The sequence below is a fragment of the Coregonus clupeaformis genome, chromosome 34 (assembly GCF_020615455.1).
Source record: "Coregonus clupeaformis isolate EN_2021a chromosome 34, ASM2061545v1, whole genome shotgun sequence".
Lineage (NCBI taxonomy): Eukaryota > Metazoa > Chordata > Actinopteri > Salmoniformes > Salmonidae > Coregonus > Coregonus clupeaformis.
The window spans coordinates 29,790,222-29,803,867 of record NC_059225.1 but is presented as its reverse complement, the minus strand read 5'-3'; the positions used below and the strand labels follow the sequence as shown (position 1 = coordinate 29,803,867).

At 41.7% G+C, this 13,646-nt stretch overlaps 1 protein-coding gene across 1 annotated transcript in view; it reads right to left on the bottom strand.

Moving 5' to 3' along the window:
* Window positions 1–7,787: 7,787 nt before the first annotated feature.
* LOC121549995 (limb region 1 protein homolog) overlaps window positions 7,788–13,646 on the bottom strand; it is a 64,238-nt gene continuing 58,379 nt past the window's right edge. The window contains exon 17 of the mRNA XM_041862038.1: window positions 7,788–8,280. Within this exon, the coding sequence (XP_041717972.1) occupies window positions 8,195–8,280 (86 nt within the window). The 3' untranslated portion in view covers window positions 7,788–8,194. The remainder of the gene's footprint in view (window positions 8,281–13,646) is intronic.

The window sequence follows — 13,646 nt, the reverse complement described above, 5'->3', positions numbered from 1 at the left end:
TGTAAACACAGAGCAGCCATTTTATTGGTCTCATTAACTCTGTTGGAACTCATTAGCCCCGTCCAGGGTCCCATCCTGGTGCCAGTGACGGCCACGTCAAGGATGGGAATTGGCGGCTCCTAGAAGATTCTGAGATAGAGTAGGACATCCTCCATTACACAGAGACAGGTTGAGTCCCAAATGGCACCCTATTCCCTATTTAGTGCACTACTTTTGACCAGAGCCCCATAGGCCCTGGTCAAAAGTATTGCACTACATAGGGAATAGGGTGTAATTTGGGACAGTCAACCTGTCTCTGTGTAATGGAGGATGTCCTACTCTATCTCAGAATCTTCTGTCATCCTCATGGTACAGCTGCAGTTGCTCCCAGGCAGCAAAGCCTTTAAGACATTCTACCAGTTTTCACATTCTTATCAGCTGATTGCGATGACCAGCTTTCCATTTGTACCTTTTTGACGTCTGACCCTAAGTCAACACATTAAGGAGGATAACTGGTGACATCAAAATGGATTGCAGTGAGATAACGCGGCACCCCCTACCCCCTTTCTCTGCCCCCATCCCTTTTCCTGTCCTCTGCGTCTGCAGTGAGACAAGGCAAAGTTTACCAGGGTCCATGTTTTTTGCCTTCGCTGTAGAAAAGTCAGCCCATAAAACCTAATCTGAATGGTTAACAGTTGTTTAATTCGTGATAAAAGCCCAGCAATAAAGCACTTGTGATGTCACTGTGACAGGAGCGAGCTGGGTGGGGCAGCCTGAGGGATTGCGTGTGTGTGTATGTTTCCCAGCACCAGCTATCTTTTTACTGGTTTCCATAAATGTTACATGTAAGTCAGAGACATGCCGGTATAAATCTGACCTGTTAGCAACTTGACTTTGTCAGCAGGCTTCAAGCATTAAAATATAGCAGCAATTATCTGAGATAAAAACAGAACTGTATTTGGTGTCCAATTGAAGGATGCCCCTTTGTATAACTAAATTGTTTCCAATTAGTTGCAGGAGTTGAATGACAGCTTTGTCCAATACTGCCACACAGATGTTGAGGCTTTCCTGAATGATATCGACTAGTTGTGTCATCAAGCAGAAGAGTGTTCCATCAGTTTGAGAGAGAGCACGTCTCGGAGCCGCAGGAGGACGATTGGAGGAAAATACAGGAAAAGGTTTGGGCCCTGACTGTGGAAAAGTGTTGCAAAATTCCTGTAACATTCCCAAAATTCCCAGGTTGTCCGGACATCTCCAAGCAGGATTTCTGGAAACCTGGGAATCTTGGGAAAGTTACAGGAATTGTGCAATCCTACTGTGGAAAAACTCACCATACAAATACCATAGTGCACTATCAAAGAGCATTTCATAAAGTTCTAACCCTGGTCTAATTCTCCCTGTAGCAATGCCATTCACTCAACATGCTAACGCTTGTCCAGGAGAGGCTGTGCTGCAGCTGCTACACAAAGTCAAATCTCCCAGAGATGATCATTCACTTTTCCAAATGAATGATGGAAATAATTCTCTGTGTTTACAAAAAGCTGAGCGAGTCTAATAATGCACGCCAGGCCTTTCATCGCCCCGTCTGAACCATCTGTACTGTGATTCGAATTGAAAAGAGATCTAGATTTGCTGTTGCTCTGTTGTATATACATATTTTTAATGCCAGCCAATGTAGTTTCCCACAATCCCACAGGAGGTGAAAAAGGGTATGTTTCTTTATCTTGTCTTAAAAGGTTGTGCGCAGGGCAACAGGTGTTGCTCAACCTCGACTCTTACAGAGAGAATCAAACGGTGAACTCACAAGGTGTTAATCGCACACAGTGCACCTTCCTCATGAAGGTAAACACTATAAATGTCGCAAAACTCATTATCAAGCGTTTAAGCCTCGAGGGTGTTGACTGTTTCTGAATAAAGGAAGCTGTCTTAGAGTTAATCATTGGTGGAGCTGCAGCAGACACCTGCCCCCACAACAGTATCTCAGAGACACACGGCCAAACAATCAAGCTTGTGTGACACGCTAAATCAGATAATGTCCACTGAACAGGGGTGTGTATGGAGGCTTTTGTGAGAGAAGATAACCACTATAAATGTGTGGTAACAAGGTTGGGGTCAATTCCATTTCAATAGCAGAGGTGCATAAACCACAAATTCCTTGTTTTGCTAAGTTCGCCGTACTGTACTGTACATTGCTCTCCGTTACTCTTTTTTTGTATGGTCATTAGCTAAGTATACACGATTCCCATTTTCGCTTCAAGATGCCGGCAATTTGAAAAATTGAAAAAGTAGCTTGTGCTGATTTATTGGTACATTGAACCATGTCACAAGCCGTAGTTTAAACAGTCAGTGGATAGTGCTAAAACAATGACGTGATATCTGAATTCTGCCATCTTTATACACGTTCGCCATTGTCAATTCAGGAAGTAGACTGAAAAGACCCAAAATGTTCATAACAATAATAATATGCCATTTAGCAGACGCTTTTATCCAAAGCGACTTACAGTCATGTGTGCATACATTTTTACGTATGGGTTGTCCCGGGGATCGAACCCACTACCCTGGCATTACAAGTGCCATGCTCTACCAATTGAGCTACAGAGGACCATAGATATTGAGGAAAATGTGAGAATCCTTCCTGAATCGAAATGGAATTGACCCCAACCCTATGTGGTAGTGTGGTAACGTGTGGTGGTATTTATTGAAGTCTTGAAGTCTTATTTTGGAATGCTGGTCCGTCCCTTCAGGTAACAGCCTTGTCTGTCTCACCAGAGAGACACAAGAGTGTCTCACCGCTCTGTGCAGCCCCAGACTAGGGACGGAGGTAGGGAGGATGCCCTCCAGCAGGTCTACCAGTCAAAAGTTTGGATACACGTTCTTATTCAAGGGTTTTTCTTAATTTTTACTATTTTTTACATTGTAGAATAATAGTGAAGACATCAAAACTATGAAATAACACATTTGCAATCATGTAGTAACCAAAAAAGTGTTAAACAAATCAAAATATATTTTATATTTGAGATTCTTCAAATAGCCACCCTTTACCTTGATGACAGCTTTGCACACTCTTGGCATTCTCTCAACCAGCTTCATGAGGTAGTCACCTTGAATGCATTTCAATTAACAGGTGTGCCTTCTTAAAAGTTAATTTGTGGAATTTATTTCCTTCTTAATGCGTTTGAGCTAATCAGTTGTGTTGTGACAAGGTAGGGGGGTATACAGAAGATAGCCCTATTTGGTAAAAGACCAAGTCCACATTATGGCAAGAACAGCTCAAATAAGCAAAGAGAAACGACAGTCCATCATTACTTCAAGACATGAAGGTCAGTCAATACGGAAAATGTCAAGAACTTTGAAAGTTTCTTCAAGTGTAGTCGCAAAAACCATCAAGCGCTATGATGAAACGGGCTCTCATGAGGACCGCCACAGGAATGGAAAACCCAGAGTTACCTCTGCTGCAGAGGATAAGTTCATTCGAGTTACCAGCCTCAGAAATTGCAGCCCAAATAAATGCTTCAAGTAACAGACACATCTCAACATCAGCTGTTCAGAGGGGACTGTGTGAATCAAGCCTTCATGGTTAAATTGCTGCAAAGAAATCACTACTAAAAGGACACCAATAAGAAGAAGAGACCTGCTTGGGCCAAGAAACATTAGACCGGTCAAAATTTGAGATTTTTGGTCCCAACCGCCGTGTCTTTGTGAGACGCGGTGTGGGTGAATGGATGATGTCCGCATGTGTAGTTGCCACCGTAAAGCATGGAGGAGGAGGTGTGGTGGTGCTTTGCTGGTGCTTTTTTATTTTATTTTATTTTTTAAAAATAAATATAAAATATATTTTGATTTGTTTAACACCTTTTTGGTTACTACATGATTCAATATGTGTTATTTCGTAGTTTGATGTCTTCACTATTATTCTACAATGTAGAAAATAGTAAAAATAAAGAAAAACCCTTGAATGAGTAGGTGTCCAAACTTTTGACTGGTACTGTATATAAACGTGTATTTTAGTTTTTAATAAATATGCAAATATTTCAAAAAAACGGTTTTTGCTTTATCATTATGGGGTATTGTGTGTAGATTGATGAGGAAAAAATACAATTTAATCACATTTTAAAATAAGGCTGTAAAGTAACAAAATGTGGATAAGTCAAGGGGTCTGAATACTTTTCGAATTTACTGTACATGCTGAGTACACAAAAAATTAAGAACACCTTCCTAATATTGAGCTGCACACCTGGATGTCCTTTGGGTGGTGGACCATTCTTGATACACATGGGAAACAGTTGAGCGTGAAAAACTAGCAGTATTGCAGTTCTTGACACAAACCGGTTTGCCTGATACCTACTACCATACCCCATTCAAAGGCACTTCAATCTTTTGTCTTGCCCATTCACCCTCTGAATGGCACACATACACAATCCATGTCTCAATTGTCTCAAGGCTTAAAAACCCTTATTCAACCGGTCTCCTCCCCTTCATCTACACTGATTTAAGTGGATTTAACAGGTGACATCAATAAGGGATCATAGCTTTCACCTGGATTCACATGGAAAGAGCAGGTGTTCTTAATGTTTTGTATACTCAGTGTATATATAGTGAAATTATGTTTCTACAGTACCTCCAGAATCTAAATAAAAGCATTGTTTTATAAAAATACATCATCAAAAGATAAATGCACAAAAGAAGCATCACTTTCAGGCATTCATACCAATAAAGTGTATTCATTACTCAAGTCCCATTAATATGGTCCTAATGTGGTCCTCTGTAGCTCAATTGGTAGAGCATGGGGCTTGTAACGCCAGGGTAGTGGGTTCAATCCCCGGGACCACCCATGTGTAAAAATGTATGCGCACATGACTGTAAGTCGCTTTGGATAAAAGCGTCTGCTAAATGGCATATTATTATTATATTATAATATGGCGTCTCAAACCCAGAATACTGTGTTACCACTGCGACTTGTTAGGAGTTCATACAGCCAGATAGCGCCATGGTAACAGCAAGCTTACTTTTACCAAGTGTGCCCTTATATCTCAAAAAGAAGCCTGTGATGTACGCCACAAATGTAACTGTGAAATTAAAAAGCAAACGTCAACTTAAACATGATTTTCATTGTTTTATTTGCAAACAAACCAACATCATAAAACAACAAAAAACACATATAGCAACTCAGAAAAGAACAAGTTAAAAAATATACATTCACGTAAACTTGCAGGAAATTACATGCAGAGACACAGAAAATCAAACAGACAGACAAAACTACTAACTACTCCACCTACAATACAGGCCACCCCTCAACATTTTAAACCCTCTGCAAGTGAGAAAAACTGCAAGGCAACCAAAAGTGTTCCCTTGGGTTGGAACAGGCCCCGACCCGACTGTGTCCACCTCAAAAACTAAGTGGAAAAGTCAGACTGTAATAGATTGTGATCACTGGTGTGCTTCTTCAACCAATAATACATGCAGCATAAACATTCCATCTGATTTAGCAATAAAAACAGATTTTTTTTAAAGAATAGAACTGATAGTTGAGGGTGAGAGGAACATACAGAGGGTAACAGTCATCAGGTAAACACGAAACAGACATTATTAGCCACAGTGGTAATGGGTTTTGGTCAGTTACTTTTTTCAATTCTGGATTTTCAAAGTATCATTTATCATCAGCATTGCCAAATCAACCTTTGAGGTGTCAAATTGGATCGCTCATAATCTTGCATTTTAGTGATGGGACAGAACACAGTACAGGGCTTGGCACTGTGAACTCCAGAATCTAAGGTGAGCCTTGTGACAGACAATAGCTACTGCTTTCCTTTCAAATACCTTTTAAATTCCATCCAAACTATTACGGTATAACACATGGAAAACAACTCTTCCTTTTTTAATTAAAATCTAATGCATATTTAAAAAAAATTATAACAATCTTATCGTATCCACCGCCATTTGTATCGTCATGACAAGTCACAATGAAAACACATAACATTTATGTCGTCCATAAAAACAGTCTATGACACATTACTGGGGTCATCACCTTCCATTTTCACAAGTGCTCAGGTTATCTGGTCATTCGTATTTTTGGAAGCCCACTATGGCTATTTGAGTTAAGAGTAGATTATATACTACATTCACTGCAAAGGACAATGAAGAAGTTCAAACTGGTTTGCAATTGAAGTCCAGAGACAAGGTGTTCACAGTAAAGGTGTCTTTTTTTTTTTTTTACAAACACACGTGCACACACACACACACACAAAAACAGGAGACTCCTATAAAGACTGGTGAATTCCTCCTCTAGCTAAGGCATAAAAGGTGCTTCTAGTGACAAGTAACATCACATTCCAAAAAGAGCTTCTGCAGACTTATTTACAACCAACACCAATGAGGCTTAACGGCAGCCCACTATTTACATCAAAATAATGCAAAAGAGGTATGAAACATAAATGGTATGTACAAATACATTTACAATTGGAAGAGGTTCAAAAAAGCTTAGTGGCACTTGAAATAAGATACACTTTAAAATAGCATAATAGTTATTTGGGGAGATCGAGATCAGGTTTACTAACGCACAACATTTTTAGAACATCCACCTACAGGACCAAACTTTGAAAGCTGCGATCTTTGGTCTTTGGGACCAAAGAATACATCCGTTTTCCCATCTCTAGAGTAATCGAAATCGACAGCACTGAAACAACATTCATTAAATCAAGACAAAATAATGAACTACATCTTCTATGAAATTAAAGCACAATAGGCCTACAGGGAAATAAAAAGAGCACATTGTTACACATTCACAACTGGCCCGTGACAACCAGAAAGATGAAGGCTTGGCTAGTCACCCCTACTGTATCTCCCCATTCTTTCTGTGTCAATGGAGGAGACACTGACTGACCTCTGGTGTGGTCACTGTGGTGAACGGGTACTAAATGTACCAGCAAGCTCTGCAAAGAGGGAAGAAGTGGTGATACACAGGCGCCTGTGAGGACAAGCAAAGCAACTCGGTATGACGTGTAAAACAGCTAAGAGTGATATGTAAAATGGCTAAGAGTAATAAGTACGATTTATTTTTCATGCAAAGGGCTTTCAACAGCAAGTCTATCATAGAATGTCATCATCTTTTTTCCATTTTTGCATATTTTCTTCTGACATAAACAAATAAAAATGTCCACTTTTTAAACCAGTAGCCATCCATACTTCATACATATAAATATACATCGTGACATACTGAATGAGATGACTGTTGGAGACCACCAAGTCTTTACATATAATACAGGTCATCTATTGTGAATGCCCCCATGGCCACTGATACACATCACATTTACTTCCTCATTCTGAAAAGGAATTGTCTTCTCATTATACTTTGGTGAGGTGGCATTTTTTCTCTCTCCAAATAACCTTGAGCTGCATTTTATAACAAAAATGTATTTTAAACTGTGGTGGAAATAGAACCGGTTGGAAACAAATAGTAGACATTGAAATAGGACATAAGTGTAAAAATGACCACTAGTCTATCAGCGAGCATCTCTTCAGGTTACATTGCGTCCTCCAAGACAATACGGCATAGTACAATGGTTCGGTTATGGGGGAGAAGATAACAGATGAGAAGTGATTAGGCAAGCACGAAACACAAGAGGTTAGAATGAGATGGGTTAGAGCAGGGCTCTCCAACCCTGTTCCTGGAGAGCTACCCTTTCGCTCCAACCGCAGCTGTAACTAACCTGATTCAGCTTATCAACCAGCTAATTATTAGAATCAGGTGCACTAGATTAGGGTTGGAGTGAAAACCTACAGGACGGTAGCTCTCCAGGAAAAGGGTTAGAGAGCCCTGGGTTAGAGGGTAGAATGAGATAAGAATAGACAAAGAGAGAGAAGAAGAAAGTTGGTGCTGAAAGAAAGTCCCCCAGACATCAGCTCAGCTGTGGCCCATGGTCACGGTCACTGTTGAGGTCAACATCAAGGTCACTGTTGTGAAGATGCCAGTCTGTCAGAGAGCTCAAACCAGTCCCTGTCCTGCATCCATCCATCCATCCATCCACGAGTAAGAGGATGGAATGTCACGAAGCTAAATTGCAGTTTCGTCTCAGTTCGCAAAGCCCGTCAGACACTGTGGGAGTATACCAAGTCTCTACCACAGACTCAATCCCTTTCACCTTCTGCTGTGGAGTTCAGTACTATCAAAATCTCCCTTTGGCTGCCGTTAGGTGTGTGTGTGTGTCGGTTGTCTCTTTCATAGAGTCTTCTGATGCCCGTTTGCCGAGAGCTTCCCAGACTCCGGGTCTGTGGGGCTGTTTGACAGTTGTAATTTATCCAGACCTGGCCAGGAAGAGATAAGGAGCAGAAATGTAATTAAAATACACACAGTTAACCTTCGAGAAAAGGAATGGAAAAAATAAAACCCCACTGCCTCCGTCGTCTGACATTTTCTACATTAGACATCCTGGACCTGTCACAACAAGCTTGAGAGACTTTCCCCCTTCGCCTCGTAATATTCACCATCACATATCAGTCCTAAGGCACATTGGATTTTGCCGCCATTTCCCCACTTTGTCACTCGAGGTCTGTGTGTGACAGGAATGAACACTAAGCTACAGTGGGGAGAACAAGTATTTGATACACTGCCGATTTTGCAGGTTTTCCTACTTACAAAGCATGTAGTGGTCTGTAATTTCTATCATAGGTACACTTCAACTGTGAGAGACGGAATCTAAAACAAAAATCCAGAAAATCACATTGTATGATAAAAAAAAAAAAAAGAATTATGCTAGAGTGGCTAAATGCTAATCCCGGATTGTTGTGTATCACGTTCAGCCAATCAGGTTGCAGCAGTCTGTTGTTTACCATAGGCTGAACGCGGGGCGCAACATCAGGAAGTAGCATTCCTAGGCGTTAGCAACTCTAGCATGGTGGAGGAAAATAGTGTTTCATAAAGAAAGTATGCATATTTCCTGAAGACAAGATGACATAGCCTAAATCTGTCCCTAAACCCAACCCACATTATCTTTCAATATATTGTCCCCACCACTAGAATCAGTTACACATTTGGGTTCACAATCTGTTTGGGCAAAATAAGGTTCATAGTAGAGTTAGAAAAATCAGGTCACTCTACCAAAATTCCTTCTGAATGCTGCCTTTTCATTGTTACAGCCTAATGAACCTAGTGCTACATTGCCAATGACCAAACGAGGTGAATAATGTCTGCGATTGGGACAGGAGTGAAAGAAAATGAATTTGTTGACAATTATGTGTACAGAACAGCGCTACAAGTTCAGTTCATGAACTTTGTAAACATGCCTGTCCAGTCTGCCGTGGCTGCCTGCTCCACTCTAATCGGGAGGGGAGTTTCTTTCCAAACGCGCATCCAATCTCCTTGGTTCCGGACCCTTACTAAACCAATCACAAGCTTAAATCTGCTACGGTTCACAGTGCGGTGGCAGGAAAATTTAAAGATCATAGGAAATCCCAGGACATAGTGTATATAATACTGTAATACTGTAATAAGCTCACATAGTTGCTGTCACAAACTCCAAACAGTTGTCACTGACTAGTTGGATATTACATTTCCAGTGAGCAAAACATGTCTATACTTACAGCATTTTTATCAGGTTTTTGCTTTGGCGGACCATATTTTTAAAACATTTGTCAATAAAACTCATGAATGCAACGGTTTATGTCCAATTATTTTGTGTTCTACTTGTAGCCCTAGTTGTACTGAAAAGATGGCAAAAAAAAATGTCAAACACTTCATTGTGAGGCTACATATAAGGGCTGGACATGCAGATAAATGAAAGTCGGATAAATGAAAAGCCGATTTTTGCTGGGGTCTCGGGACTGATAGGGTTAAAGGGATAGTGTGAGATTTTGGTAATTAAGCCCCTTTTCTACTTAATCAGAATCAGACGAACTCATGGATAAAATGTTTATGCCTGCGTGCAGTTTGAAGGAAGTTGCTAACTAGCATTAGCGCAATTGCTAACTAGTGTTAGCGCAATGACTGAAAGGATGCGGTCCAATCGCGGTATTTTTACCCCCCCAGGCTTCGTACTAGCCACTTTCACTCGAAACCGGATGCAGTTTGATTGCCATCTTAAGTGTGGGTCCAATTTAAAAAAGTAGCCCCCTCGACCCTCGATTTAGCTCGAGGGCGCAAGTGAACAATTTCGATCACTTGCGGGGTTGATATGACCCACAATTCAATGCAAACTGTAGTCACGTGTCAAACTCCGGTGGCTGTGAAGTGTGAAATTTAATCAAGACGCTGCATTTTTCAGCATGTGAAACAAAATTATGGCGCTAGCTTGCTAGCTAAAAAAAATATATAGAAGACATTGATTTTAGCGGTAGAAAATGGGAATATGACGCTCAAAGTGGCTCAGACCCATAGTGAGGAGCCTATAAAATGTAGGTAACTAGCTTCATAAACCTATTTTGGGGAATTCTGAAATTTATTGAAATAAGTGACCAAACTATAAAACTAGCTAGTCAGCTATGGGTAACTGTAGCTAGCTACCAGACATGAGTGCTAGCTAGCTACGTTAGCTTGCTAGGTACATCAATAGCTTGAGGTTGGTTGTTTTTAGGCTCAACTTCAAGATTTCCACCAAGGCCGATGCCTCTCTGATCATCACTCTCCCTCTTCTTCTTCTTTGACTGGCTTTCCGGCAGACTAGACGCTATTTTGCGTATTGCTGCCTTTCACAGTTTGGAATGTGCATAGCACATTTGTTCACAACAAAAAAAGGGCAAAGGGGAAAAAAAGAAATTGTACCGCCACCTAACCCTATATACACACACCACTATCCCCAACACACCTTCCCACTACTTTGGCCCCAACAGATCCTACACCAGGCCATCGGCCTGGGAGGCTGGAACCCCTTCTCTCAAAACCCCCTGTAGTACTTCTGCACTAAAATCTCTGATATCCCAAAACTTCTCTGCTGCTGCTACTACCACCAATTAAATATTCTGTGATTTCCTTTCCATCTGTGCAGTAAAATTAATAACCATAGCTATAGACGCCAAGAAGCCAACCTTACTGAAGCACAAACTGTTGGGGTCACTCTGTACTGGCCTACTACTCAATCACGCTCCCTCGCTTGGGCAAGGGACATTTTAAGTATGATGTAAAACATAATTCAAGGGCTGAGGGTTCAGCACCGAGGGCTGTCTACTTTACTTTTGGACCGCAGCCAAAGTCTACAGGTACAGCTAGCATGCTACCTGTAGACTTCCAGTCAATGTGCTAATGCTAGTTAGCAATGGCTCACGAAACTACCTTCAACCTGCATGCAGAGACATAAAAATGGTATCCATGAGTTCATCTGACTCTGTGTGAGTAGACAAATGGCTTAAATGACAAAATCTCGCACAATCCCTTTAGGCCAATCAACAGATCCTCAGTTTTACCCTTATTAAATGTTATTACGTTGCTGGACATCCATGTATTAAGGCGCTCCAAAAAACGAACCAATCGGTTAGGGTAATCCGGCGCTACATATACACTATATATACACAAAAGTACAGTGCCCTCTGAGAGTATTCAGACCCCTTGACATTTTGTTACATTACAGCCCTATTCTAAAATGGATTAAATAAAAACATTTCCTGAGCAATCTACACACAATACCCCATAATGACAAATAACTTTTTGCAAATGTATATATTAAAATATATATCTATATAAACACCTTATTTACATAAGTATTCAGACCCTTTGCTATGACACTGGAAATTGATCTCAGGGGCATCCTGTTTCCATTGATTATCCTTGAGATGTTTCTACAACTTGATTGGAGTCCACCTGTTCAATTCAATTAATTGGACATGATTTGGAAAGGCACACACCTGTCTATATAAAAGGTCCCACAGTTGACAGTGCATGCCAGAGCAAAAACCAAGCCATGAGGTCGAAGGAATTGTCCGTAAAGCTCCGAGACAGGATTGTGTCGAGGCACAGATCTGGGGAAGGGTACCAAAAAATGTCTGCAGCATTGATGATCCAAGAACACAGTGGCCTCCATCATTCTTAAATGGAAGAGGTTTGGAACCACCAAGCCTCTTCCTAGAGCTGGCCGCCCAGCCAAACTGAGCAATCGGGGGAGAAGGGCCTTGGTCAGAGAGGTGACCAAGAACCCGATGATCACGCTGACAGAGCTCCAGAGTTCCTCTGTGGAGATGTGAGACCCTTCCAGAAGGACAATTATCTCTGCAACACTCCACCAATCAGGCCTTTATGGTAGAGTGGCCAGAGAGAAGCCACTGCTCAGTAACAAGGCACATGACAGCCCGCTTGGAGTTTGCACCTAAAGACTCTCAGACCATGAGAAAGAAGATTCTCTGGTCTGATGAAACCAAGATTGAACTCTTTGGCCTGAATGCCAAGCGTCACGTCTGGAGGAAACCTGGCACCATCCCTACAGTGAAGCATGGTGGTGGCAGCATCATGCTGTTGGGATGTCTTTCAGCGGCAGGGACTGGGAGACTAGTCAGGATCGAGGCAAAGATGAACGGAGCAGAGAGATCCTTCATGAAAACCTGCTCCAGAGCGCTCAGGACCTCAGACTGGGGCGAAGGTTCACCTTCCAACAGGACAACGACCTTAAGCACACAGCCAAGACAACTCAGGAATGGCTTCGGGACAAGTCTCAATGTCCTTGAGTGGCCCAGCCAGAGCCCGGACTTGAACCCGATCAAACATCTCTGGAGAGGCCTGAAAATAGCTGTGCAGCAACGCATCCAACCTGACAGAGCTTGAGAGGATCTGCAGAGAAGAATGGGAGAAACTCCCCAAATACAGGTGTGCCAAGCTTGTAGAGTCATACCCAAGAAGACTCGATGCTGTAATCACTGCCAAAGGTGCTTCAACAAAGTACTGAGTAAAGGGTCTGAATACTTATGTAAATGTGATATCTGTTTTATATTTTTAATAAATTAGCAAACATTTCTACAAACCTGTTTTTGCTTTGTCATTATGGGGTATTGTGTGTAGATTGATGAGGGAAAAAAACAATTTAATCAATTTTAGAATAAGACCAACGTAACAAAATGGGGAAAAAGTCAAGGGGTTTGAATACTTTCCAAAGGCACTGTATGTGGACACACCTTCAAATTAGTGGATTCGGCTATTTCAGCCACACCCAGGTCTATAAAAATCGAGCACACCGCCAAGCAATCTCCATAGACAAACACTGGCAGTAGAATGGCCTTACTGAAGAGCTCAGTGACTTTCAACGTAGCACTGTCATAGAATGCCACCTTTCCAACAAGTCAGTTTGTAAAATGTCTGCCCTGTTATAGCTGCTCCGGTCAACTGTAAGTGTTGTTATTGTGACGTGGAAATGTCTAGGAGCAACAACGGCTCAGCCGGGAAGTGATAGACCACACAAGCAGAACAGGACCGCCGAGTGCTGAAGTGCGTAAAAATCTTCTGTCCTCGGTTGCAACACTCACTACCAAGTTCCAAACTGCCTCTGGAAGCAACATCAGCACAATAACTGTTCGTCGGGAGCTTCATGAAATGGGTTTCCATGGTTGAGCAGCTGCACACAAGCCTAAGATCACAATGTGCAGTGCCAAGCGTCGGCTGGAGTGGTGTAAAGCTCGCCGCCATTGGACCCTGGAGCAGTGGAAACGCGTTCTCTGGAGTGATGAATCACGCTTCACCATATGGCAGTTCGACGGAT